The 26,216-nt window shown below is 45.1% G+C and overlaps 3 protein-coding genes across 5 annotated transcripts in view; 2 read left to right on the top strand and 1 right to left on the bottom strand.

The window, feature by feature from the left end:
• Positions 1-15,757, top strand: part of PRKDC (protein kinase, DNA-activated, catalytic subunit) — a 78,431-nt gene extending 62,674 nt beyond the window's left edge. For 2 of the 3 annotated variants that reach the window (XM_080583608.1, XM_080583609.1), the window contains 13 exons: positions 654-865; positions 2,256-2,343; positions 3,177-3,320; positions 6,455-6,659; positions 7,219-7,286; positions 7,545-7,765; positions 8,011-8,103; positions 9,985-10,074; positions 11,315-11,386; positions 11,474-11,675; positions 12,150-12,338; positions 12,919-13,058; positions 14,109-15,757. In XM_080583608.1, coding sequence (XP_080439734.1) covers positions 654-865; positions 2,256-2,343; positions 3,177-3,320; positions 6,455-6,659; positions 7,219-7,286; positions 7,545-7,765; positions 8,011-8,103; positions 9,985-10,074; positions 11,315-11,386; positions 11,474-11,675; positions 12,150-12,338; positions 12,919-13,058; positions 14,109-14,313 — 1,929 coding nt within the window. In that variant the 3' untranslated portion in view covers positions 14,314-15,757. Of the gene's footprint in view, positions 1-653; positions 866-2,255; positions 2,344-3,176; positions 3,321-6,454; positions 6,660-7,218; positions 7,287-7,544; positions 7,766-8,010; positions 8,104-9,984; positions 10,075-11,314; positions 11,387-11,473; positions 11,676-12,149; positions 12,339-12,918; positions 13,059-14,108 lie in introns of those variants that run through there. The other variant, XM_080583610.1, reaches the window with a different exon arrangement.
• A 5,553-nt stretch (positions 15,758-21,310) lies between these two features.
• Positions 21,311-23,255, top strand: CEBPD (CCAAT enhancer binding protein delta). The gene has a single exon (XM_080583615.1). It carries the CDS (start codon positions 21,610-21,612, stop codon positions 22,660-22,662), a length of 1,053 nt encoding a protein of 350 aa, XP_080439741.1. The 5' UTR covers positions 21,311-21,609; the 3' UTR covers positions 22,663-23,255.
• Positions 23,057-26,216, bottom strand: part of SPIDR (scaffold protein involved in DNA repair) — a 203,988-nt gene continuing 200,828 nt past the window's right edge. The window contains exon 20 of the mRNA XM_080583611.1: positions 23,057-24,566. Within this exon, the coding sequence (XP_080439737.1) occupies positions 24,438-24,566 (129 nt within the window). The 3' untranslated portion in view covers positions 23,057-24,437. The remainder of the gene's footprint in view (positions 24,567-26,216) is intronic.

Below are 26,216 nucleotides of genomic sequence, written 5' to 3'. Positions count from 1 at the left end.
GATTAATACTGATAGTCCATTAAACTTAAACTCCATTAGAAAGGTAGGAAGCGATGAGGTGGGGAAAAAGGAGTCGTTCAGCCTCTTGCTATCGCAAGAAAATATACTGTAGTATATTTCAAAATTTCACCTTTCAAAAGTGATGCAGTTTTTGGAGGGAGGGGAGCATGAATTGTATTGGGGGAAGGGGGGGGTGGTGCTCAATTGAAATAATATCTGTCAGCAAGCCCAAATCTGTTTAAAGGAAGAACAAAACTTTGGCTGGAGTTCCAGTGTTCTCCTTCCTGGCTTGTTTTATTCAAATCAAGACTTCAACTCAATGGTGTTTGAGATGCCCCATCAAATTTTTCAGTTGTTTTTATCTATGTGATCAAAATTTATTACATTAGATAGAAAAGCCACAAGGTTGAGTATAAGGCTTCATCTTGATCAATAAACTGCAAATCTTTGCAACAGAAAAACTGTTTAGTAGTAATAACAATAAATCTCTGCTTCAGTGGGGGATGAGTTGTGTAAGGTAGTTGTCGTTCTCTGTTATAATGTGTTTCGGTCTGTCAAATTGGGACACAGAGTGGTTTTGTTTGTGTTTACTATTTGGTATGCTTGGTATTTTTAAGGAAGACCAAAATCCAAAGCACTGTCTTCTTTTGCAGCTTTCTTCCGTTCCCTGTTGGCAGTTCATTGGTTGGATTAGCCAGATGATGGCACTGCTTGACAAGGATGAAGCAATAGCCGTGCAACATACTGTTGAAGAGATTGTAAATACCTATCCCCAGGCAATCATCTACCCTTTCATGATCAGCAGTGAAAGTTTTTGTTTCAAAGATACTGCAACCGGTTGTAAGAACAAGGAGTTTGTAGAAAGGTGAATTTGCAATTGGAGTAGCTCTTCTGTGTATTTATTATTCTGAAGTGGGTGCGTTTATTTATTTATTTATAAGTAACTGTTTTCTTTGAGGGACATGAGAAGCATTATGGGTACGCCTGTGCACACTGAGCTCTGATTTAAAGGCTCAGGGAAAAACAATATGTAAGCTCTCTCAGTATTAGACATACCCAGATAACAGCCTGAATGCTTTCAGCAGATTTAGAATCATAGAATCACAGAATCATTAAGGTTGGAAAAGACCACCAAGATTGTCTGGTCCAACCATCCCCCTACCACCAATGTCACCCACTAAACCATGTCCCTAAGCACCATGTCCAGTCTTCCCTTGAACACCCCCAGGGACGGTGACTCCACCACCTCCCTGGGCAACCCGTTCCAGTGCCTGACTGCTCTTTCTGAGAAGAAATGTCTCCTCATTTCCAACCTGAACCTCCCCTGGTGCAACTTGAGGCCATGCCCTCTGAGGTCCCGGGTGTGGGGGTTAGTTTTTTGTTTTGTGTTGTTTTTCCCAGAAAAACAAAAAGAGGCAACCCCTTCCTACAGGTAACTCTTTTAGTCAAAAGTATCATCTTCCTCCTCCTTTGAGGCTGAAGGGAAATGGGGTGCATGATTAAACTGTTGCTGTAGAAGACTTCACAGTAGTGACAGATAGTAACCATGAGAGATGAAGTTTTCTCGGATACTTAGTCTTTGTAATACCATGAGGGAGCGGGGATGTTTGAACAGAATAAATGGTCCTATCAGATTTCAGAGATGGCCAGTGAAATGGATGAACATTTTGTTTGGGGGGGTGGGGAACAGCAGCTCTTTATTGTATTCTCCTCTGCTTATGTAGCATGAGCCTTCTACAAGCCCTACCTTGCCTATTTTGTCATGCAGTAAAACCTGACTTAATCCTCAGACAAAAGTCAACTTTTATCACACAGTGCTGTGGAATCACTAAAATAATTTTAGGTGTCAAAGTTCTGATACGTTTGCTGAAAATCTTAGCTTCAAACAAGAAGTTGAAGACTTGTGCTTCACAAACTTTTATCACCCTTGAATAACTGTCATGACAGGATGTGTAGTCTTGTTAATGCCAGTTTCTGTTCTAAGTATGCTTTCCACTACCCCACCAAGCTGCTGTTTTCATAGTGTGACAGTTAATCACCAAAAAATCAGGAGCTGTGCACTGAGGACGGCCAATTTATTAACACCTCTGCAGCCCAAGAGACTTCTGAGTCCTCCTACCCATTTGTGCCTCCCCCACCCCCAATAGTTTTATCAGATTCTTGGATATAGCAGATGATCTGTATCATTGCTTATCTGCAGGCTAGGTGGTGATGCTAGTTCCTGTTGAATTGTGATGCCTTTTTTCCTTTTAAAGGATCAAGAGTAAGTTGGACAGAGGAGGAGTAGTTCAAGATTTTGTTTGCTCCCTGGAACAGCTCTCTAATCCCGTAATGCTTTTCAAGGTAAAGCATATTATTATTTTCCCCTCCTTCCCCTTCCTTCCCCACACTGTTTAGGAAAGAAGGTGCTGGGCGGAGCCAGCCGCAGTTCAGTTGATACCGCAGCCGCAGGAAGCGGTTCAACCCAGAACTGACTGGTGATGGTGTTCAGGGTCCTCTCTGCAGCTTTAGTTCACCTTGGTCTCCATCCCTTGTGCCAGCTGACTGCTTTGCAGTTGCCTTTCTCAGCTTTCTCCTTTCAAGGCCTCTGCACTGCCTCATGGTCAGCCCTCCTTAGTTGTTCCAAAGTCACTACTGAATTAGCATTTGTGACCATCTGAAGATTTTAGAAAATTTCTGTCTTCTGGTGTTCTTGTGCCTTTTCCCAGCTCTCTGCTAGATTTCTCTGCCTGGATTGTGAACCTACTGCTGAAGTGATTCTCTTGTTTTGTTTGATACCACTCCTGGCCCCATAGGGGCTTTCTTAGTTCGCACTCGACACTATGGTAGTAATAATTATGTTAGTAAAATATTTTTTAGTAACATAATTATTTACTAACTATTTATATTATATATATCATATATATATTCATATAATAAATATATTATATTTATATAACTATTTATATTTACTAATTATTTACTAACATAATTATGTTAGTAAAGTAGAAATCTTTTATCATAAGATGGGGTTAGAGTGTTTCCACAGCCTTTTTATTACTCTGTTGGCTTTCAAAAGACATGTTAATTAGCTATTAGTAAATACAGAAAACTGAATGCAATCTGAGCAAACTGCTAAAGATTTGGGGTCAGCAAACTATTTTTGTCGGTACCCATCTGTTTCCTTCTGTTTGCAGGACTGGGGTGAGGATGTCAAAAACGAACTGTTAAAAACTGAGAGGAATAAAAATAAACTTAAGGAAATGTATGAAGAAATGTACAAGAATTTGGGAGATTTGGAGGCTCCTGGCCTTGGATTGATGAGAAAACGGTTTATTCGGGTACGTGTGATCACTACATTAGTGTTGGCATCGTGTGCTTTTGTAGGAGGCACTAGAAAGTCAAAAGAGAGACCAGATCACAGCTTTCACAGGTGCTGCAGCACTTGGTTAAGCAAGAAGTCAAATTCAGGAGTTCAGGACTGGTATTTTGTTGCTAGAAGCTATGGGACTGTCATAATTCAGCTTCTGCTTCTGACTGCACCTCGGGGCTACGTGGTCCCACTCAAGCAGCTGCTGCCTTCCCTGCCCTGCCCACCCCAGCTTCTCAGGGCCTGGGCCTCTGCCCATTTGTGAACCTGAACAGAAATCTGGCCTTGTTTTTTCCCTACTGCCAAGGGCGCATGAGCAATTTAGGGTGCTATATTATGACACTCAAAATTGCTACGGATACTAAGTTTTTAGGTTAAGTTATTAGAAGAGTTACAACTATGAGGAGTTACAGAAATGATTCTACAAAACTAACTGAGAACTTAGCATAGTGAGAGTCAGTGTAGAAAAATGGAGTGAGGGGACACACCTAATTCACTCATAAATTTCACATGGAAATTGTTTGTGTCCAAGCTCGCTATTGCAATTTGAGAGCGAGATCTTGATTTGGTGATAGTTCTGTGGAAACATCAGCTGTGAATACTCAAGAGCTGTCAGGAAAGCAAAATGATTGTTAGTCATTATTAAGAAGAGAACAAAACATGGATTTACACATTGACATAGCAGCCTTCTCAGACCTACACTTTGAACACTGAGTAGTCGTAGTCCACACTTCTCAACACGGACATACCTCATTCAATGCACAGTTCAGTGCTAAACTCCTGCTGCAGGATATTGTGGGTGCTTTCATGGGTTTGAATAGTGGCTAGATAATACAGCATGGGGAGGGGGAAGATGCTTTGAGAGGTGTAAATACAAATGCACCTTTCTGGGACCAGAAAGCCCTGAACTGCAAGTTGCTGGAGGTCAGGAGAGCAATACTCCTGTAGAAGCAGGGCTGTATGCTTGTCCTTTGTGTTCACAGACCTGTGGCTTGGGCTGGGCAGATCCAGGTCTCTCCTGTATGGCTGCTGTTCTTAGTCACAATTGCATGAGATAAACTTATCTGAGTCTCTCTGGGATTCCTACCCCATCCCTTCAGGTGGGGCAGAGAGAGGAGGTGGAGGGTGAGAGTCAGGCAGGGTAGCGGGGAGGCGATACGGCAGCAGAAAAGGGCAGTTAGGAGTTCTGGGGCTCTCGAGCCGTTTCAGTAGGCTGCCACAAGATAAGCTGGCTCTCTGATGATAACAACTTTAAACCTTAGAGTAAGGGGATAAGAATTTGCAGGATGTGCTGCTGTCAGGATGGGGGTAGCAGGAGGGGAGCAGCTGTGTGTTCAGCCGTACAGGGGCAAGCGCAGCCAGGGGCCTAGCAGGCACGAGGCCAAAGGCAGCCTGCTTTTGGGTACTGGGATGGTTTGTGTCAGTTCTGTCCTACTGAAGAGAAAAGGAGGGAAAAAAAGTCTCATATAAGTGGAAATGTGTGCAGTAGCAGAGAATTCTGCAAATAATGCCAAAGGATTTTTTGATCGTGATTGAATTGACAGCAGGGAGCAAGGGAGATGCTGGAAGAGGGGGCGCGGGGCTGTTCCCCGCTGCTGAAGGGCAGAAGGAGGGCTGCGTTCATTTTACACGCTGATGGCTGCAGCAGAAGAGGGGCAGGGTGATGGTGCACAGATGCTGAATTCTTTGCCTTTGTGATACTGTATTAATGGAGAAACAAAGTGTGCTGTAGGGATGACAGCATGACTTCTGGTGTCCTTGCTGAAAAAGTTGTCTCTTGACTGATGCACAAAATTGCTCTAATGTGTGGAGTAATTCAAGCTTGTAATCTTCTTCCCTATTATTTATGTACAAGTACAATAGTAATTTAAGCAATAAAAATCTTGCATTTATTTTTAATGTGAAATTCTAGTAATGAATAAATTGAATGCTAAGTAAAAGACAGTATTAAGGCTATTTAAACATTTGCTACCCTTAATTTTAAGGAAATCAAAGGAACTGAACAGAGAAAGCAATCAGATAATGGTCTGAAATCAGATTTGAAGTGATAAAGCATTGACTATAGCAGTCCCTTCTTGAGAAGGATAATGCTTTCTCTATTTTCATTAACTTCAGTGAAATAGCTGTGTCCTTCATACCGTCGGAGAAAAACTGTCAGGCATTTTAAAAACAAGTGAGCTTACATGTCTCTTACAAGCTGTTAATACCAGTGAGGTCCAAGAGGGGACATCTGTTTTTTTTCTAGAACCTTGAACATGAACAGAAAAAGTCAACTCAGTTAACTACTTACAGATAATACTTAGTTTGTTTATTAAATAGATTGGTACGAAATGTCTCTGCGGTTTTCCTTTATCAGGGTATTTAAAATACTTCTAAAATATAGTTTTGTACATTTTATATCCAAGATTATTTCAAAGCAAATAGAATAAATAATGTGTTATTAAGTAAAATATTTAAATTGACACTCTGTAACATGATACACAAATTAATTTTAATGCACAAAGCTATCTAACATGCGTTACGTGTATGTGTAATATACCTTTTGGTTAGCAAAAAAGTTATGTACAAAATTAGCTATGCTGTATTTACTTTGCTATGTAGTATGGTTGTTGCTAGTATTAAAAAAATAAATCCATAAAGCACAAGATTTTTCAAATTTTAAGAGAATACACATATTTCTTTTTAATATTTCACTAGCTGTTCTTAGACATTTACAAGTAAACAAGGTACATCTTAAGTTTTAACGAGTAGCAATATTGATATACTGACCCAGAATGCAACTACAGTTGGAGGAAGTAAGAAGGGATAAGCTTCTGGTTTTGACACAAAAAAAAGGTTTGTGGTCTAATTTTGCAGGTCTTCAGTATCACTGGGGTAGTGAAATGTTGATACTAGCTGGTGGGGTCTACCAAACAGGCAAGGAAAAGGTTCTGATAGACCAGAAGCATTGGAGGGGGGAAAAAAAAAAAAAGCAGTGGGAGGAAGATTGAGGTGTTTTAGGAGGTCAGATGAAACTGTGTGTCTGGATAGGAATGGGTACTGCGTGGGTGTTAGGGGGTTCCTAGCACTGTGTTTAACAGGATTCATTTCTGTAATGAACTTCAGGCTTTTGGGAAGGATTTCAACAGTCATTTTGGAAAAGGTGGTTCAAAACTGCTGGATATGAAGGCTACCGATTTTAATGGGATAGTAACTTCTCTCCTCGCAAAAATGAACGAAAACCATAGAGAGCCTGGAAATCTGAAAGAATGTTCACCGTGGATGAGTGATTTCAAAGCTGAGTTCCTGAGAAATGAGCTAGAGGTTCCTGGTAAGTTCCCCTTCAGTGTCAATGGTGAACTATCCCTTCAAAGAAAATTGCTACTTCCGAGCTCTCTTTCTTCTGTTAGCTGTATGGCCCTTCATCCTCACCTTACACAGAGGTAGACTTCATCTGGAATAGCTGTTTTTTTTCCATCCCTTATATCTGTTCTTAAGCTGTATGCCTGATTTTTAAAATTGCATCTAAAATTGCATCTCTAACCTAAAACCTTTTTTTAAAGGACTGATTCCAGGAAATCTTATACTTAAATCTACTGTACGTTTAATTTTAATTCAGGAAGGATGTCTTCTGAAACTATTCAGATCTGAAAATCATAATGGTATAATGGTTTAAGAAAGAATATTAGTAACTCGAAGATAAAAACATATAATGGAAATTGATTTTTATGAATTCTAATATATTTTCTTCAAATATACCGTTCTGCAACATTCTGCTAATTTTACAAAATATCTGGAAGAGTTTTCTGTTCTTACACACATCTTTAAATGATAGTAATAACATTTTGAATCAGACTGTGTCAGTTTTTCCTTTCCCCTGCCCCCTACAGGTCAGTACGATGGGAAAGGGAAACCACTGCCAGAGTACCACGTGAAAATCTCTGGATTTGATGAGCGGGTATGTTTCTAAGTTTGAGTCAAAATCCTGCTGGTATATATTTGAGTCCATATTCAATCTGAAGAAGTCAACAATAGAAAGGTGGTTGCTGTTTGCACATCTTGCAGCACATAAAGGAAGTTCAGGATTTTGGTTTTGAGTAGTAATTCAGCAACTTGATTTTGCCGTTTGGAAATGTCAGATATGCTTAATTTCAGTAATCAATCTGCAAGACCAAGTCTTCTGTCACAAATATTTTGCTTTTTCCTGTCTTCCAAGATAAGCGTAATGGAATCCTTGAGGAAACCGAAGCGTATAATAATCCGAGGCAGTGATGAGCAGGAGTACCCTTTTCTCGTCAAAGGTGGCGAAGACCTGCGACAAGACCAGCGCGTTGAGCAGCTGTTTGATGTAATGAACATTATCCTTTCCCAAGATGCTGCCTGTAGCCAAAGGAATATGCAGCTGAAAACTTACCAGGTCATCCCCATGACAACAAGGTACGACTTTATCTTGAAGGGACAAAAATTCTTATGTTAATAGATTCTGGTTCAGAGTGTTTGGGGTCTTGGCTTGCTTTTTTGAAGCATTGAAACTGCTTCATCTGGAATCTTGTTCTTCAGGTTGTATTTAAATTGGTAGCTTTCGATGGTCTTTTAGCAGCCACTAGAATGTGTTGCTCCGTATTTTGTGTTGTTCCAACGCCTAAGCTACTTGTTCACATCTCTGGTTTCTTTTGTTCCAGACTGGGGCTCATCAAGTGGCTGGAAAATACTTGTACTTTGAAAGAATTCCTGAGGAATAGCATGTCTGAAGAAGAAGAACTCAACTATAACAGGTGGTTCTTGGTTTAGCTGTCTTCTCTAATAGAGACCACTGCTAGTGGGTTTGTCGTGGTAGTGACAATCTTATGGCAGCATTTTCTCTATTTAAAAGGAAGAAAAGTACCTATAAGCAAGGAGGCACTTTGTACTTCCTGACCCAAATTAGTAATTAGCAACTGTTTGTTTAATGAGTACCATTGTACCTGGAATATCCTCCACCCAGCTTGTTTAAACAAGAGGCTTATAATCGTGTGTGATGTCATTATCATCACCATTTCCTTATCAGCAAATTGATTTTTACAAGCAAAGGATTTTGATCTCTTGATTTGATCAGGCAGGAAATGGACGTAGGTCAGAAAGGGGGGAGTGAAGGTGGAGGGGGAGCAGAATCAGAGCTACGCTAGAAACTGCTCAGAAGTAAGTCGGGGACTGAGGAAATTGGCAGAGGTACAAAACACAGCTGTAAAAGAACATTGTCTCTGACTGCGTATAAATGCTGGATTTGAATAAATTAGCTTTCTGTCTCTGGATTGCTTGTAATTAAGGGATGAATATTTGTAAAATAGAGTAATTTTAGCACATCATCCTGTTTCTATTCTGGAATTTAGAAATGTGATTTGATTTACTGACTTTGTCACTTAGTACATAATCTCTGTTTGGGCTTGTCTAAGTGCTGTCATTGTGGTTTTGGTAGTTCTCTTGCTTACAGGCCAGGTTGGAAGAAGTTCCAGTGTGGAGGCTGGACTCCAAAGAGCCTTAGTTTCTAGAGCTATTTGATTTTCACTGAGCATTTAGGAACTGCTGCAGTTCCTGCATTACTGGTATCAAGTTGACTTTTGCGAGCAATGGCATTACTATTGATCCCACTTCAGTTTCTAGAAGAGTGGAGGACTTGCATGGAAACATCTCAAGAGGGGAGATTTCTAATACTAAATGTAGATGATCAGTATCTTCCTAAAAACAATTAATGATTTATCCTAAAAATAGCTTTATTTTATTGTTGTTTACAGACTTGGAATATTTTCCCATACGCTCTTCAACTGAGTCAATTAGGTCACTTTATGCTGAGCTATGGTTGAATAGCACCACTCCCAAAGGAGAATTCCAATGGAACTCTTATCGGCAATATTTCAGTTGGGGTGAGGGGGAATAACTTTCTGATGTTCTGAAGTCCTTTTCTGTATCCAGAAACGATGGCTATACAGTCTATAAATGATAAACATTTGTTAAATGGGAAGGATCTCTGTATCTCAGAACATCCTCTGGAAGAAGGAGAAAAGGCAGGTGGTGCTCTAGTAAGTTGCTGCCTGTCTGGAATAGAATAGCAGCTTAACAGCTAGCACAGTAATATATTCAGATAAGATGAGAGAAAAATCAAATTATTCCATAAGCTGTGTAACTAATGAAGTCTAGCTTCTCCTGGATTAATAACTTAAGTCCTCTCCTCCTGTATGTGCCGAAGAGATAATGGACTGCCTTCCTGCATTCCTTACCTGCAAGCTACCTCCTCAGGTGGAGAAGAAATAGCATTAAAAATATCTTTCCCTCTTTGGAGCAGTTATTTTGGGTCTTTTTTTTTCAAGGCAGCCTCTGATTTTTACAGTATCTGTTGGAAATTAATCTCATTGAGACACTAATGCCTAATCTTTCTTTAAATATGACTGAAATGCATTTGGGGGCTGGGGGAGAAGAGATGGATGGATCAATGTGAACGCTGACTGCATAAACCTCGTTTCCATAGAAAGGCTAAAAGTAATGTGGGCTGTAGCTTCCTTATGCCTTCTGTGTCTGAAAATCTCAAGGGTCATAGCAGCACGTGCTCAGTCTGCAGATATGCAAGTACAGAGTGGTAAGATAATGTGGAGAAATTGAGATCTTTTGTTTTTTGTCTGTAGCCAAAAAGGACCTCGTGCTGCCTACTTGGAGTGGCTGTCCAAGATGAGTGGGAAAGCACAAGGCATCTCTCGATACCATGCTATGTACAAGTAAGTTTTAAGAGAATTGCATGTATTGTATAGGAACTAGAGTATGCGTGAACACATGGTTGTAGACATTCCAGGAAAAAATAATCTGCACTACAGTATACTGTCTAGACCTGATTTTTACACGTTTTACAGCTTTGCCTAACGTGAGATGCTCTGCAGAAGGAGTTTAGTACTGATAAAATCCTACCAGAGTGCAGGAATACTTCCAGAAGCTTGCTTACTTCCTTAAGAAGGTGTCTAGAAGCAGGTGCTCATCTTCAACTGTATTTTGTAGCTCTTCTTCCTGATTATGCAATTAGGTAGGCTGCCTTAGAGCCAGAGCAGCTGCTAAAGCTGGACGAAGAATGTCAGTTTGATTCACTGATGGTTTAAGAATACATGATGGTTTGGGTCCACACTTGAGTATCCTCAGCGAAATTTTTATGCCTGCCTCATTCTAATGCTATAGTGGAGGAAGAGAAGTTTGCAGTGGAGCATTTCTGATGAGCTCATAACCTGCTTAAACAAGTTTCTTGTTTCTTCAGGGAAAACTTTGACTCATTTATCTGAGTGCATCTATGTTAACATTTTTATTCATATCAGGAATGTGCTTTTGAAGTACATTCCCAATCACTCTCACTTTGGCTTGCATCGCAGAGCAGTCCCTGAGTGCACAACTTGGCTGCTTTCAAATGGAGCTTAACTGGAAGTAGGGCACCCAGTGCATTCCAGCTGCTCGCAAGTATTTGTTTCACAGGACCAGATGTGGGCTAGCCCAGCACAGTCACCCTCCCTTTCCCAGATGTGTACAGCATGGATGTCCTCAGCACCAACCATGTAGCCCTGTTGCCTCCCCTTCTGCTGCACTATTTTCTGGTGTAAATATAGCTGCTGCATGTTGCTGCGAGATTCGACTTGGGCCTTAGTTTCTCTGCATGGAGGAGACTGTCCAGCCTGAAAGAGCACAACTGTATTGCTTTAAAAAGCTTAGCCCATCTACTTAATTTGGGGGGAAAATAGACAAAGCTACATGCTATTTTGTAGTAAGAAATTTCAGTCTTGAAAATAACTGCTTGGAAAAAGAAAAGGGGATTCACTTTTAATGTCGGATAAAACATTTAGGGCTAACTCTGTGTGTGGCTTGCTCTGCTCTTTACTGACGTAAACAAACGTGCAGAGGTAGTCATGTACATACCTTAACTTCTAACATCCCATGTGCTGTTACCTCAGTAGCTGACAATACTCTTTCATTAATTTGCAGAAACGCAAGCCGTACAGAAACAGTTATTTCCTTCAAAAGCAGGGAAAGCAGTGTTCCAGAAGACCTGCTGAGGTAAGTACACTGTTAATGACTGCTCATTGTGAAACAGAAACTTACTTTTTTTTCCTGTATTCAACAAATTCCTTCTGTTTTGTTAAGGAGAGCCTTTGTGAAAATGAGTACATCTCCAGAAGCCTTCTTGTCTCTCCGGTCACATTTTGCCAGCTCTCATGCACTGATGTGCATCAGTCACTGGATACTCGGTATTGGAGACAGACATCTGTCCAACTTCATGATTAACAAGGAGACGGGTGGCATGGTGGGAATAGATTTCGGACATGCGTTTGGATCAGCCACACAGGTATTTGTTTTCTAAAAAACTTGTTACTGCTTTTCTGTGTGCAATTACAAGTATAGTCTCAATACTAAATTTCATGTATTTCATTTTCATTTGCCATTGTTCTGATTGTAAAGTAATCTTTAAAAGTTATTTCTGGTTAATAGAACAAAATCTGTGTTTCTAGACATTTCTCAGACAAGCAGTTTGTATGAAACTACAGAGCTTCATATAAAGGGGAAAGGGAATGAAAAAATAGATTTTCAGCCTGTGTGATGATGTTTTGTATAGTTTAACCATGCTTTCAACCACTGTCACTAAATGCTCATAACCAGAGCTCTGATGGCACAGGGTGGTACTGTTCCACCAACCTGCACGTGTTCTGTTAAGTGACAAAGAAAGTTTTAAAGCTTGAAAAGAAGAAAACGGTTTTCTAATCCTTTGGTCCCAAGGTTATTTAATTCTTGTTTTCTTTTGACTATCCTTCCCCTTGGTTAGATTTTGCCAGTGCCAGAGCTGATGCCTTTTCGTCTGACTCGCCAGTTTGTTAATCTGATGATGCCAGTGAAAGAGTGGGGTCTCATTTACAGTGTGATGGTACATGCCCTAAGAGCTTATCGTGCAGATCCAGATCTCCTCATCAACACGATGGATGTATTTGTAAAGGAGCCTTCTCTGGACTGGAAGGTGAGGTTTGGTTTTTTTCTTTCCTTTTTCCTTGTGTAAAAATTCTTAAACTCTAAGAAGAAGAAAACTGATCAAAAAGGAGGTATTTCATGATGCTTGATCTTAGTGCTTCTTTTATTGAATTCCCAAAGAAACTGGACATAAAGCATTTAAAATGACAGAATTCTGTAAGGATAATGATGGACCAGGAAGAGTCGCACATGCCTGTGTTGATAATGAACCATTCTTTGCGTGATAATCCTAAAGATGTGGATATCTCTTGAACACATTATGTCACTTACGGCAGCAGCATAAGTATTTTCAACTTTTTGCATTGAGCCCCTTATACTTTTGTAACAGCACTGAATTTATTTAACAATTACAGAGAAAAAAATATCTGAAACAAGATGTACTTACTTAAGAAAGTCCAATTGTAAATTAAAATTTAAGTCACAGGCATCCTAGATACTATCTCACCACTTTGCCCTCCATTGCATTTCCTATTAAGAGGTACTGGCTTGGCTTGGTATGAAGTGGCAGCATAAAGGTCTGTTTAAGTATGATGAATATGGTAAATAGAGCAAAATTATTTCCTCTTTAGAATTTTGAACAAAGGCAGCTGAAAAAAGGAGGCACGTGGATTAAGGAAATAAACACATCTGAAGTAAACTGGTACCCTTTGCAAAAAGTCAGCTACGTCAAAAGAAAACTTACAGGCTGCAATCCAGCAAGAATTACTTGGTAAGGTGCTCTCCGTTTGTTTTAAACTGTTCCACTAAGAACTTTGGCAGGCTCCAAAGTTTGTCTGCAATTTTGCTCCCTTCAGATAGAATGGTAGCTAGGAAAAGAGAAGAGGCAGAGAGGGCAAAATATTTTTAGGAAACATTTTGGTCCACATACAAGGTCTCTGAATCATCCTGCCAGCCAAAACACCAGGTATCTCCCCAACTGTTCTTGCTCCAGCTCAGGCCTCTTGAGCAGTTTTACTGTTCCTGGCAACAAATTCATTCCCACCCTGTAAGCTGGCTTAATTTTTCACTCTTCAGATTGCTGTTCCTTTATGTTCTATCTACACAGCTTTTAGGCTAGGGATAGTATTTAAAAATCGATATGCTTCTGTTGGACGCTTCTTTGGAGGAGAACCTGAAATAGGTGTAGAGGAGGCATGGAGGTAAGCTGTTTTCCAAAAACATCACGTTCAAATCTGGTAGCATTCTCGGGTTATTTCTGTCAGTCTAGTCAAGTCTGGCTCAAATCAGAATGTCTTCAGAATTCAGTTAAAGTACAATTAATCCCTTCCATCCTCTTTTAAAAAGACATTCTGGATTAATAAAAAAAAAAAAGGGGGGGGGGGGGAGGGTAATGAAAGCAAGGAGAAAGTGAGCCTGTTTTAAAATCATACAAATACTGAAAAGTGTAAGACTCAGGAGGAGTCTCTTTTGCTGTCAAGGCTGAACTGGAAAAGGCAGCAAAATACTTCTTGCAGACACAAATCAGCAGGACAGGTAAGGAGATAAAACAGCTTGGATGTGAGCTGCTGCATCCTTCTTCCAGTTAAGAGGTTTTTGACCAGATTTAAATATTTGTGGTAAATGTTCACTAGCGAAGGACACCTGAAATCACCAGACTTTGATTGGCCAAGCCTTCCGCAACTATTGAACTCAACATGTCTTGAAAAATAAAGCTACATGAATGGTGTCCAAGTGCCAGTTCATAGTTTAAAAACCCCTACCTAAGACTTTCTTGTCTTGTTCCTCTCAATAAGAACTTACTCTTGTGTTCTCTATTTAGTGACGAGCTACGCCTGGGCTATGAGAAGTCAGCTTTTTACAACGATTATGCAGCTGTGGCTCGTGGTAACACTGATCACAATATCAGAGCCAAAGAGCCTGAGGACGGACTGTCAGAAGAAACCCAAGTGAGATGCCTGATAGATCAAGCGACAGACCCCAACGTTCTTGGCAGAGTCTGGGTAGGATGGGAGCCCTGGATGTGAGGGATTACTTTCTAAAGCCCAGTCTGACAAGGGGGATGTACCCCAACACACAGCTGCAGCCAGTCAGAATTTTAAGGCCAAAATGGGAAAAAAACATTTAACCACTTTTATCATTGGTTAACTTGACTAATATAGACAATATTTTTGTATGAAAGCTGTATTTGAATAATGATTTGTTTATGGGGTTCTGCACCCAAGCAGTTTTATTGTTTTTGTGTTAAAGTCAATGTGGAAAGAACTGGCAAGGCTTGCAGAGCTTTAAGAGTAATGTGAAAGGCACTCTGATCATTCAGAGGAGAGTCACGAATTCATACCCTCTGGACTTGTAGGCATCCTTGTGGTAAAAGTGTGTGCTTCATGTTTTTGTTCAGAGACCTTACTGGCAGTCAGCTGAAACCATTCTGCTGACACGTTATTTGTAATTAAAACGAGAAGGTTCTCATATCAAGAGAAACAGTAAAGCACATGGTAAAATTAATGAGAAAATGGTGTTTAGCTCTAGATAACACATAAGGTATCTGGATGGTTATTTCATTACTGGATAATGAGAAACTAATGATGAGATCGTGCCAGTTTGTTACAGCAGGTTGGTTTTTAACAATCAGGGATTTTAATCTGTGCCTCTGTACTTTAGAGGTCTATACTCCTCATGTTTTATTGATTCCAAATTAGTTGTTTGGCCAAAGTCAGACATTGGCACTGGCAGCGCAGCGAAGTACTGTAAGCTTCTTGCCATAACTGCAGCACAGCAAAGTACTGTCTGTTGCACTTTGGTATTTACTCATGACAAAGTTGAGAAGTCATGCGAGATTTAGCTCTTACTCTCTGGCAGGCAGTTTTCAGGTAACCTTGGTGGCGAATACAGCGCAGCACAGACAGCAAGGTAGCAAGATTTTTTTTTTCTAAAATATTGCGGTTGTTTTATTACCCATAATTCATTGTCGAAGATATTTTCCATTTATGTTTTCAATAATTATCATAAAAGGTATAATAAAAGTGAGTCTTTGCCCTTTCACCACCTACAAGCTCTCCTTCCTGCCTCTGTGGCAAGGGGGTAGTCTCAGTCTTGTTGAGGCCGTGGCTGCCTCTGGCACCGATTTCAAGTGAACCTTTCAGCTGGAGAGCAGAGGAATCTGTCCTGGTTAAAGGCTGTGAAAGTCTCAAGACTGGGAAGACTGCTGGCAGAAACCTAATGAATAGGGCAGGAGCTGTTCAGTAGTGGTTTTTTTTTTTTGTTCCAAAATTTTCCAGCAACTACTATTTGTTACCTTCCTTCTTATTAAATATGATCAATTGTTTGTCAATAATTAACAATATGAATCAAAAATTCAAAATCTTTTTATCGGATTTATTTATTAAAAATACTGTTCACTCGTATTTTTTGAAGAGTAAACATTACAGATAAGACCATTTATTTAAAAATAAAAATAAAAATAAACCTTTAGATGTATTACTTGTTTTTAAAGTTAATTTAGGGCACTTTAATCACCGAAAACACCAAAATTTACCCATTTATGCAGGTGATGATGAGCGGACAGGGTTTTTTCCATAGGTGTGCAATATGGTTATTTTTATATACACGTGCGTGTGTCCTGTGTCTCAGTGCATTTTGTTCTTTTCATCTCTGGCAACAATAAAGCAGGTGGCATTATGACTAACGATAGGCTCTCTGAGGCAGCCTGGGTTTCAAGTTGTCACTGCAAATATAAGAAAGTTAAAGCACAATAAAAAGCTACATGAAAAGGCGAGGGGACGTTTAGAAATGAAGTGGCTGATCATACAAGGTGTTAAATTGCACTTTTGGCACATACCTTAGATATTTACTAGGTACTTTGACCCGTACCATGGAGGACAAAGTTTAGGTTTATAGTTTAACGAGGTTCTTCGTGTAGTGACTTTTGATACCTTCGGCAGCACTGGACTTCTCTGCTTCCCCAGCCCATGCTGCTCAGTAGGGCTCTCTCCAAAGCTGAGCGAGGTGCCCTGAGCTGGAATGTAGAATGGGATGGAGCAGAGGCACAGTCCTGCTCTTCCATGTGACAGAGGCTGTAGTGAACCCCCATCCCTCTCCTCCTCTCCCTCCAGTCAATATTGAGAGGTCCTTGGGCCAGGCAGCAAAGCCACAAATGGTAGGTGACAGTAGCCCTAACAATGCAGAAAGCTTAGAACATTCCTACAGCGTTTAAAAAATAAAAATCTCAAAGTAGTTAAAAGCTTGGTTTTGGCCCTAAAATAAGTGTTTGTAATTTGAAGCCCCAGCTACTTCACTCTTACTAGTGATGCATTTGTCATCCTCACAAAGCAGCTCTGGAACAATGTCAGCATCGTACCGCTGCCTCTTCACGAGCAGAAACCCTTCCTATGCAAAGCAAGTGCAATTATGCTAATGGAGGAGTAAAAGACCAGGCTTTCTCTGTGCAACTAAATAAGTCTGAAAATAACCTCCAACATATGTAAATTGCAGCTGCTTTGCTCACTTGAGTGCTCTAAATACAATACAGAAGTTAAATGGAAGGGCTAAAGCCAACCTGTGAACCAGCAAGGAAAGTACTGACATAGGGAAAACCTCAAGTTGCTGGGCTGTGCGCCTTATGGGGTGGTTTCGTTCAGTTTCCAGAAAGGAGTAAGATGATGAGTGTCTCAAAGTCAGAGACAGCCTCAGGTCTCATGATGCAAAACTAAACTTAGCAACTATCTACAGGTATGGTAGATTATTTCTTTCCTGGATTAAATAAACAGATGTAGACTGTATCTGGGAATTCATTAATTGCATCTAAAAAGCTATATAAACCATTAGCATCTATTCTCAGTAGGTTTTTCTTAGTGTACTGAGTAGTATTCCTGTTCAAGCTAGTCATCACCATCCCTGTTAGTCTTATTTCTCTCTAATTAAACATCACACTGCTGAACACATAGGAAAACTCTAGCTGCAGCCTGCAGCAGCCTGCAGTTTAATTTCTTAGATGAAAAAGAAATTCATGTATGGTGCTTGAATTTCTGTAGTCCCCACCACAGCCCCTCAATTTAAATGTTAGCTTGGGGTATTTGTGGCTGAGCTTTGGTATAGCACCAACATGCTTTTTTGCATGGAAAGGAGCCTACAAGATCTCCGCAAGAAAAACTCATCGGGCTTCTCCTCAGCCGTGGAATAAGGAGATTCCTGCATCTCCTCTGTCCTCATAGGAAAGGGCTTGGTCAGCCGCTTCCTGGAGTTAGGGGAAACAATGTTGTACACTTGAAGAAACTTCTCCCCAACCCACGTTTTTCAAAACCAGGGAGTTAAAATAGGGATTTATTACCACTGCTTAAAACTGTTCCCCACCACCACCAAGCACTGACCCATGACTGAGGGTGTGATGAGCCGTTTCATTAACGCTGCACACCTAATTTGTAAATGCTTTGAGTTTTAAGGAATTCATTTTTAAGCCACGCTGCTTGCAAGAAATGGCACTTAACACAAAACAGTGGCATGCTGGCCATCCTCCACAAACCCTGACAGCTTCCCTAGTACTGAGCCAAAGCTACCAAATAGCTATATCTTGCCTTAAACCAACAGCATCTAGGTAGGGTGTTTAGTTGGTTTGGTTTTCTTTCCTGTTTGGTGGGACAGGAGAGGGTAAGCTGTATGTGTGTCTATTGCACTCACAGCGTGCAACACTGCAAGATTTCATTTGGTTAGGCAGAAGCCATAGCTGCAAATTCAGTCTCATGACATCCCCGTTGGGAACCAATGCAAGCCCGGTATCGGGGAGGTTTAGGTTGGAAATGAGGAGACATTTCTTCTCAGAAAGAGCAGTCAGGCACTGGGACGGGTTGCCCAGGGAGGTGGTGGAGTCACCGTCCCTGGGGGTGTTCAAGGAAAAATTGGACGTGGTGCTTGGGGACGTGGTTTAGTGGGTGACATTGGTGGTAGGGGGGGGATGGTTGGACCAGATTATCTTGGAGGTCTTCTCCAACCTTTATGATTCTGTGATTCTAAAAGTTCACAGAAGAGCATGAGAGCACAAGGATGCCAGCCTTCGGGCCGCCCCCCAAGGAGGCACAGCCCCATCCCTGGGAACATATTGGCAGTTTTTTGCCTCTCCCTGAGCACATTGCACCTCCCCGCCTGTGTGTGCCATTCGCTCAGCTCTTCCTGGCTCCCAGCTTGTGCACAAAACACTCGTGCATGATCTCCCGCGAGGCCGAGCCCCGCTCATGCTGCCCCGCTGCTGCTGCGGCCTTGCTGCCTCACTGCAAGGCCGCCATGGGCCCGGCCTCGCCCGGCTCCTGCTCCCCCTGGCACAGGCCCTGGATTTCTCACAGGGCTGCCAGAGAGAGCATGGAGAGAAGGACAGGGAGGATTAAAGCAAGGCTGAAGACTTGCCCTGGTTCCTCTCCTTCCCTGTGGCCTGTCCCCCTCTTTATGGTTTTAATTCCTCCCCTTTGAGGGCTCGGCTTCCTGGGATTCAGAGCCGGGCACTCCAGAGCAGAGTGTTGCTTTTTCCTCTCCAAAGGCTTCTTAGAGAAAGGCTTCTTGTCCTTTCTTTCCAGGTTTAAATGCTCCTCTTTGCTTGAGCAGGAACCTGAAACAGGTTTTATAGAAAACTTTCTGAAATTCAAATGCTTATGAAGTTTCTAACAGCTCCCTAAAACTTCCTGAACCCCGGAGAGAAGCAAGGATTTAGTGGTTCAGGTACTCAGCAGTCTGGGTGAGGGATTCAAGTTCTTGTGTCTGCTTCTCTGCCCGTGAAAGCTGAACATGAGCCAGCGCTGTGCCCTTGCTGCTAAGGAGGCTCGAGGTATCTTGGTGCGTGAGGCAAAGCATCGCCAGCAGGTCAGGGGAGGTGACCTGAGGCCACACCTGGAGAGCTGGGCCCAGTTCTGGGCCCCCAATACAAGACAGAGCTCGACTGGGAACTGAGGAGAGTCCAAGGTAGGGCCACCAAGATGGTGAAGGGATGGGAACACCTATCTTGTGACGAGAGGCTGGAGAGCTGGGCCTGCTCAGCCTGGAGAAGAGGAGGCACAGGGGGAGCTCATCAGTGTCTGTAAATACCTGAAGGGAGGTGCCAAGAGGACAGAGCCAGAGGTGCCCAGTGCCAGGACAAGAGGCCATGGGCACAAACTGGCGCACAGGAGGCTCCCTCTGAACACCAGGCAGCACTGCTTTATGTGCGGATGATGGAGCACTGGCACGGGTTGCCCAGAGAGGTTGTGGAGCTCCCTCCTTGGAGATCTTCCAAAGCCACCCGGACTAAAGTCCATCGTTCTGGTGAGCAGCAAGTATCACTGACTTATGTGCTCCTGGCTGCTTTGCTGCAGGTGTACTAAAACACCAGTGCTTCACACCATGAACCACACAGAAGCTTTCTGCTGAGGGCTACTCTTGTCAGGTAGGCTCAGCAACAAACGCAACCAGCTTGACTCCCAGGGGACAGCCGGGGAGGCGGGTGGTCTGCTCAAAGAGCTGTAAACACACCTCCAGGTCCCGAAGACACCATAAACAAATCTGCACCCTCCATGATGGGGCTTTGGTATGACAGGTGGCAAATACTGAGGCTTGCACGGTTTTTCCATGCCCTGCAGTTCACCATTTACTGAGGAATTCTGAGAGTAATTGCTGTGCACGAGTGCATAGGGGCAGGTGGGTGATCTAGAGGTGAATCTAGTCTTTTTTTGGGTAACGTGATGGGTAACAAATTAGATTGTTTGGGGATTGCACACCAACACCACCTTATGACCAGCTCTCCTTTGGGGATAAGGAATCCAGTTGCGGTTCCCTGCCGGAAAGCCAGCCTGAAGGGAGCGGGGGCAGAGTCACGCAGCACTGATATACCCCACTGCTGGGAGAGGGCAGGAAACAACAACACACAACTGGATTTGGGTGTTTGGGCGTATTGGTTTTTGATGTGGACAAAGAGAATTGTTTGCACCCCCCCCAAAAAAAAAAAAAAATCCCATTTCTTGTGTTACTGTCAAATTGTCAAATTCAGTGCTTAATGCTCACCTACATGAAGGCTGCATGATCAAGCCCCCGAAGAGCAAAGCCTGGTGTTTTTGTGAATTTAATGGCAGTGCTGTTCTTGCTGGAACAAGACCCTGCCAAACCTCACCTGCCGGACGGGGCACGCTTAATGCTGCTCTCCCAAGTCTTTGCCCGAGGAGTTAACAGCCAGACGGAGAGTGTACAGCAGTCCGGTCCCAGCTATTTATAGCCAATATATACCCTATGGCTAGCTATATATATAGCCAATACATTCACGCTTCGGCAAACAGCGGCGTAAGTAATTAAACGAACCTAAAAAGAGAGCCGTCGAAAGTTTCGTGACAGCCCCCGCGGTGCCTCAGGAGGGCGCCTGGGTGCTGGGGAGCGCAGCGGGGCTCGCGTGGGGCCGGCAGGAGCCGAGCCTGCGGGATTTCGGGGACGGAACAGGGGATGTCGTGGCCCCGGTGGGACGGGGCGATGCGGGGAGGGGGCAGGCGCCGGGGTCCCCCGGCGCCTGCCCCCTCCCCGCATCGCCCCGTCCCACCGGGGCCACAAGGTGGCAGCGCTCCGCACCCCGCCGGAGGAAAGAAACAGGAGCAGCTCGGGGATGGGGAGAAGAGAGGTGGGGGACACACAGCGGTGCCGCCTCACCTGCCCGAGCGGGAGGGTTCGGTGGCTTTTAATTTAGTGCAAATTTTTACTTATTTATTAATTTTTTGAAGGGGTCGCCGGGCAGGTGCCGCAAAGGAGGAAGGGGTGAAGGGGGGGGGGGGGGGGGGGCAGCGCCTCTCCGCCTTGCTGCGCGCACCCCGGGGGGGCAGGACGGGACGGGACGGGACGGGACGGGCCGGGCCGAGGCTCCCCCCTCCCGGCGGGGCAGCGGCGGAGCCCGGCCCCCGCGGCCTCCGCACCCCACCCGCTCCCGCCCCCGGGTCCCCGGGGGTGCCGGGAACACCCGCTCCCCGTCACTGGGGCAGGAGGCGGGGCCGGCTCCGTATAAGAAGGGACCGAGCGGGCGGCTGCGCTCCCAGGTCCCGCGACTCGCTGCCCCGGCCGGCTTCCAGCCTCCGTGCAGCCTCGCAGCCCGCAGGGGAAGCAGCGCCCGGCCCCCGGGAGGCGAGGCGAAGTGGGGCACCGGCAGCAGCAGGAGCAGCACCAGCAGCAGTACCAGCAGCACTACCAGCACCACCAGCAGCACCAGCAGGAGCAGCAGCAGCAGCAGCCACCTGCGGAGGCTGGAGCTGCGGGCGGCGCGCAGCAGCAGCGGGTGGTGCCCCCGTCCCGGAGCCCCCTGGCCGCGTCCTTGCGGCGCCGCGTCCCGCTCGCCCATGAGCGCCGCCGCCCTCTACAGCCTGGACTCGCCGGCATGCTATAGGAGCTGGTGCCTGGAGCCCGCCAACTTCTACGACGCCAAGGTGGGCAGCGGCGGCGGGCCGGGAGCCGCCTGCAAGCCGGGCGGCCGCGGGATGAGCGGCGACGAGGCCGGCGGCGGCGGCGGAGGCCCCGGGGGCAGCGGCTCCAACCTGGCCGAGCTGAGCGCCGCCGCGCCGGCCATGTACGAGGACGAGAGCGCCATCGACTTCAGCTCCTACATCGACTCCATGTCGGCCGTGCCCAACCTGGAGCTGTGCAACGACGAGCTCTTCGCCGACCTCTTCAACAGCAACCACAAGCCCGAGCGGGGCGGGGATTACGGCGAGTACCTGCCCGCCAAGGACCTGGGCGCCGCCGTCAGCACCCTGCTGGGCGCCGAGCCCCGCGCCGCCTCCTCCTCCTCCTCCTCCTCGTCGTCGTCCTCCTCCTCCTCGGCCGCCTCCTCCGCCTCCTCCTCCTCCTCGTCGTCGTCGTCGTCGTCCTCCCGCGGCGCCCTGAAGCAGGAGCCGGACTGGAGCGACAGCGACCTCTCCTCGTCGCTGCTGCCCTCGCAGATCGCCACCTGCGCCCAGACCATCATGAACCTGAGCGGGCAGCCCACGCCGCCCACCTCCCCCGAGCCGCCGGGCAGCAGCTCCCCGTCCAGCTGCAGCACCCGCTCCCCGGCTCCCCCCGGGCCCCCCCTGCCCTCCTCCGGTCCCGGGGGGGCTCCGGCGGCGGCGGCCGGGGGCAAGGAGCGCGGCGGCAAGAAGTGCGTGGACAGGTTTAGCCCCGAGTACCGGCAGCGCCGGGAGCGCAACAACATCGCCGTGCGCAAGAGCCGCGACAAGGCGAAGCGGCGCAACCAGGAGATGCAGCAGAAGCTGCTCGAGCTCTCGGCCGAGAACGAGAAGCTGCACAAGAAGATCGAGCAGCTCACCCGGGACTTGACCAGCCTGAGGCACTTCTTCAAGCAGCTGCCCGGCGCCTCCTTCCTGCAGCCCGCCGCGGGCACCGACTGCCGGTAACCGGGGGGGGAGCCCGGGGGGACCGCAGGGACGGCCGCCACGGGGCCGTGGCTGGATGCACACATACCTCAGGGGCCGCGGGGCCGAGCCGCGGGGCCGCGCAGCCCCGGGCCGGGCGAGGAGGACGACGAGGAGGAAGAGGAGGAGGAGGAGGAGGAGGAGGAGGAAGGAGCAGCCGCGGTGGAGCCCCCGCCGGTGCGCGGCCGCTCCCCGAGTGCCGTGGCGACGCGGGGCGATGCCCGCGTCTTTCACCGCGAAAAACTCGAACCAAAAAAAAAAAAAAAAAAAAAAAAAAAACCCACCCACCCCACCCCTCAAAAAAAAGGAAAAAAAAAAAAGCAAAACGCCTTTTGTTTTTTTTTCCTCTCCCCTTAAATTATTTTTGTAATGGTAGTTTTTTTTTTTTTTGTCTTTTCTACATTTTACTCGTACTGATGCAGCTATGGTACACCTGTTAAAATGATTCGAAGCCTTCATGTATTTTAGACGGTAGGATGACAAAGACTGAGCATGCCCGACCTTTTATATCGATTTTTACAGCATTTCTAATAATAATAATAAAACAACAAAACAAAAAAAGCGTTTGAAACCAAGTCTGCTCTCGTCTGCCGTATGTCCTGCGGGCGGGGGGACAGCGGGGAGGGCGGCGGGGACAGGCCCATGGGTGGCACCGGCCCGGCCCGGTGCTCCTCGGCCCCCTGGGGAGGCAGGTAAGGGGCTGGGAGGCCTGGAGAAGGCTGAGGAAAGAAAGCAGGGGGGGGTCAGAAAAAAAGGAGGCTCAAAACTTGGCCGTTCCTTTAGCAACCGCCGCGGACGCCAGCCAGACTTTCCACCCCCGGCCACGGGAACCAGCAGTGAAGCAGCCAGGTTGCTGTTCCTCGCCTGCCGGGACCTGCACAAAACCAGTCACTCCTCATCCTCTGACCCGGGAGATTTTGGTGAATTACCACAAAACGGGATGAAAATAAATCCCTAATCTCAGCCTGAACTCTCACATCAGTTCTTGTATCGCTTCTCAAACAATGACCGCATGGGAAGACTTTGGTGTTGTCTGACGGGATGGTTAGAAGCTAGACCCGTGATCCGCCTCTCCATACGGTCAGGGTGAGGACGGTGGCGTGGCCGACAAGGCTCTTTACTCTTTACTTGTAATAGAAACTGTACAATGAAACACCCGCTCTGTGGGAAGCTACAGATAACGTGGTACTTCCATGCTTAGGTAGCTGATTGCTGTAAAACATTAACTTTTTATGCCTGATACTTTAAAATACGCCTTGTTCAAATCTTTGTAACATTTATTGCAAGCTGATAACAAACACTACAATTTACAATTGGCGATGGCACCGTGGCAGGCAGGCGGCACTTCTGGATTCTGCTGCTGAAACTGTCAGCTTAGATCGACGCTCACTGCGTACAGCAAGGTATTTATTTCAAAAATATCAGTAAAATATTTTCCATTGACATAATAAATACAGCATTATAAAACAAAAATAAAAATCACAACCGTTTGAAATTCCAGAACAAGATCTTTCACACTCCAAAACAAAAAAATGCACTGAAGAACCATGCTCTCAAATTCTGAACCGATCAGAAAAGTTCAGAAAGTCGAACAGATACATTTCTCAGTCTTAGCACACTGTTATAAATCACAGTTTTAATACACTATCTTAATACTTATCGCACTCCCACTACACATTATCTGTGGCAATAGTTAACAGATAACCACATCACAAAGTCCACAGATACTGTAGTAGCTGACTACAGTTTAGTCCAGTTCAGTTTCTTTCAGCTTCCAGAAGAGCAATTTCCTCCAGTCCAACGCAGTTTGGCTGGCTGCTCGCGGAGTGGACGTAGCAGCACAACAACCCCACCTCCTTTCCCAGCACGCTCCTCACCTCATAACTCTGGAGTGATAAAAGCATGTTGATTAAAACAAACAGTCCCGTACATTCTGTTCTGAGCAGCATTCGGCTCAGAAGACACAGGGTGTGAGGTCCTCTTCCAATAGACAATTTTTTCAAGCACTCGGAGAGTGGCGTTAGGACTGATGGAAGGAACGAACACACTGCACTTGAGATAATTAGCTCTTGCTCCTGTGTAAAGTGCCACTTCCCTACCAGGCTTTCAAAAACTTGTTTAAAAAATAAAAAAAGCTACTGCAAGCTTGACCTCTGCTTTGCTGAAGCATAAACCCACATGTGCTTTCTTACACCGGATTTTTTCATACCATGGGAATGTGCACATACATAGCGCGTTTCGATTACCTTAGCCAACAGACCCACCGAAGGAAAAATAGTCTGTAGCCTTCTATTGTCCGTCCCCTCCCTGCCTTAACTTTGTGTTGCATTTTACGTCGCGTTGTGCCTCGCTTGCAATCATTTGCACCTACACGGCTCCCCCCGGTTAGTGAGCCGACGGGCAAGCAGGTTACCTGTCCTGCTGTGACCTCTGTGGGGAAGGGGCTGTGGGGCTGGGGTGGTTGCTCGCGGATGACAGAGAGCACGTTAACACAAGAACTGCTGATACTGACTGCAGGCACCTCGCCTGAGAGGGTCCCTCAGAGCAGCGTCACCTGCATTTCTTCCGTCCGTGAGCCTTACCTAGGACCAGCCTCTGACCATATGCGGTGACCACATCTATAGCCCGATTCGAGGTACAAATAAGCCTTTTTTCCCCCCCGGATTATTTTTATCCCAGACCACCTGACTTGCCGTGCAGCTGCACAAACAGCCACATTGGTACGACTGCAGCGCTGCCACAAGGTAGGAACAAGTGGCCAGGGGTGGCTAAAACCAACCTCACTGCCAAAAGAAGTAATTAGGAAACTACACCCTTAGAAACTTCAGCAGCACTGGCAAAAAATACATAAATAAATAAATAAAAATAAACAAAACAACAACAACAACTGAAGTGGTGTTTCTTGTGATTAATCTTTGTTGAGACATGCTTCTTTTTAAAATTTAGCAGTTCAGAGATGGAAATGCTTACAAAAAAAAAGGAAAAAAAAAAAACAACCTATCCCTGCATTTTAGCTAGGAAAAAAAAATACCACCAGCAGTTTGCTTTTAAGGTGCCAGTCTTCTAGACGCAGCATTATTAAAATTGAAACGTGAAAAAGAGGTTGTCTGAATTCTAATAAACAGAAAAAGAACTATGTTTTGTCAGACTGTAACAAACCAGACACATCCTCTAGAAGAGCAAGACTTGACTGCTATTAAAAGAGCACGTGTACTTTGGAAATTTCTCATATCTCTTTGCTTAAATAAAATATACACCCTCCAGCGTAAGGATTTCCAAGAAACATCCACTTCAAATATTATCCATAAATCACATTAAAACCATAGGGGATGTAACTGCAAAGTACTAGGAGGCTGTGTAACAGAGAGAAAGCAAAATGACCCCAATACGTGTCACCTAGCTGAAGACATTGAACCAGGATGATTAATTAAGAAGACGAGCAGACCTTTGCCCCCCGTTTCCACTGCAACAGAGGGGGGATCTCCAGCTCCTACCCGGGCTTGCCCACTTTCTGAAGGTGCCGCTCCTCCTCTACT

Source organism: Anser brachyrhynchus (assembly GCF_964034855.1).
Source record: "Anser brachyrhynchus genome assembly, chromosome: 2".
Taxonomy (NCBI): Eukaryota; Metazoa; Chordata; class Aves; order Anseriformes; family Anatidae; genus Anser; species Anser brachyrhynchus.
The sequence above is the reverse complement of the archived record's forward strand: the minus strand, read 5'-3'. Positions and strand labels throughout refer to the sequence as shown.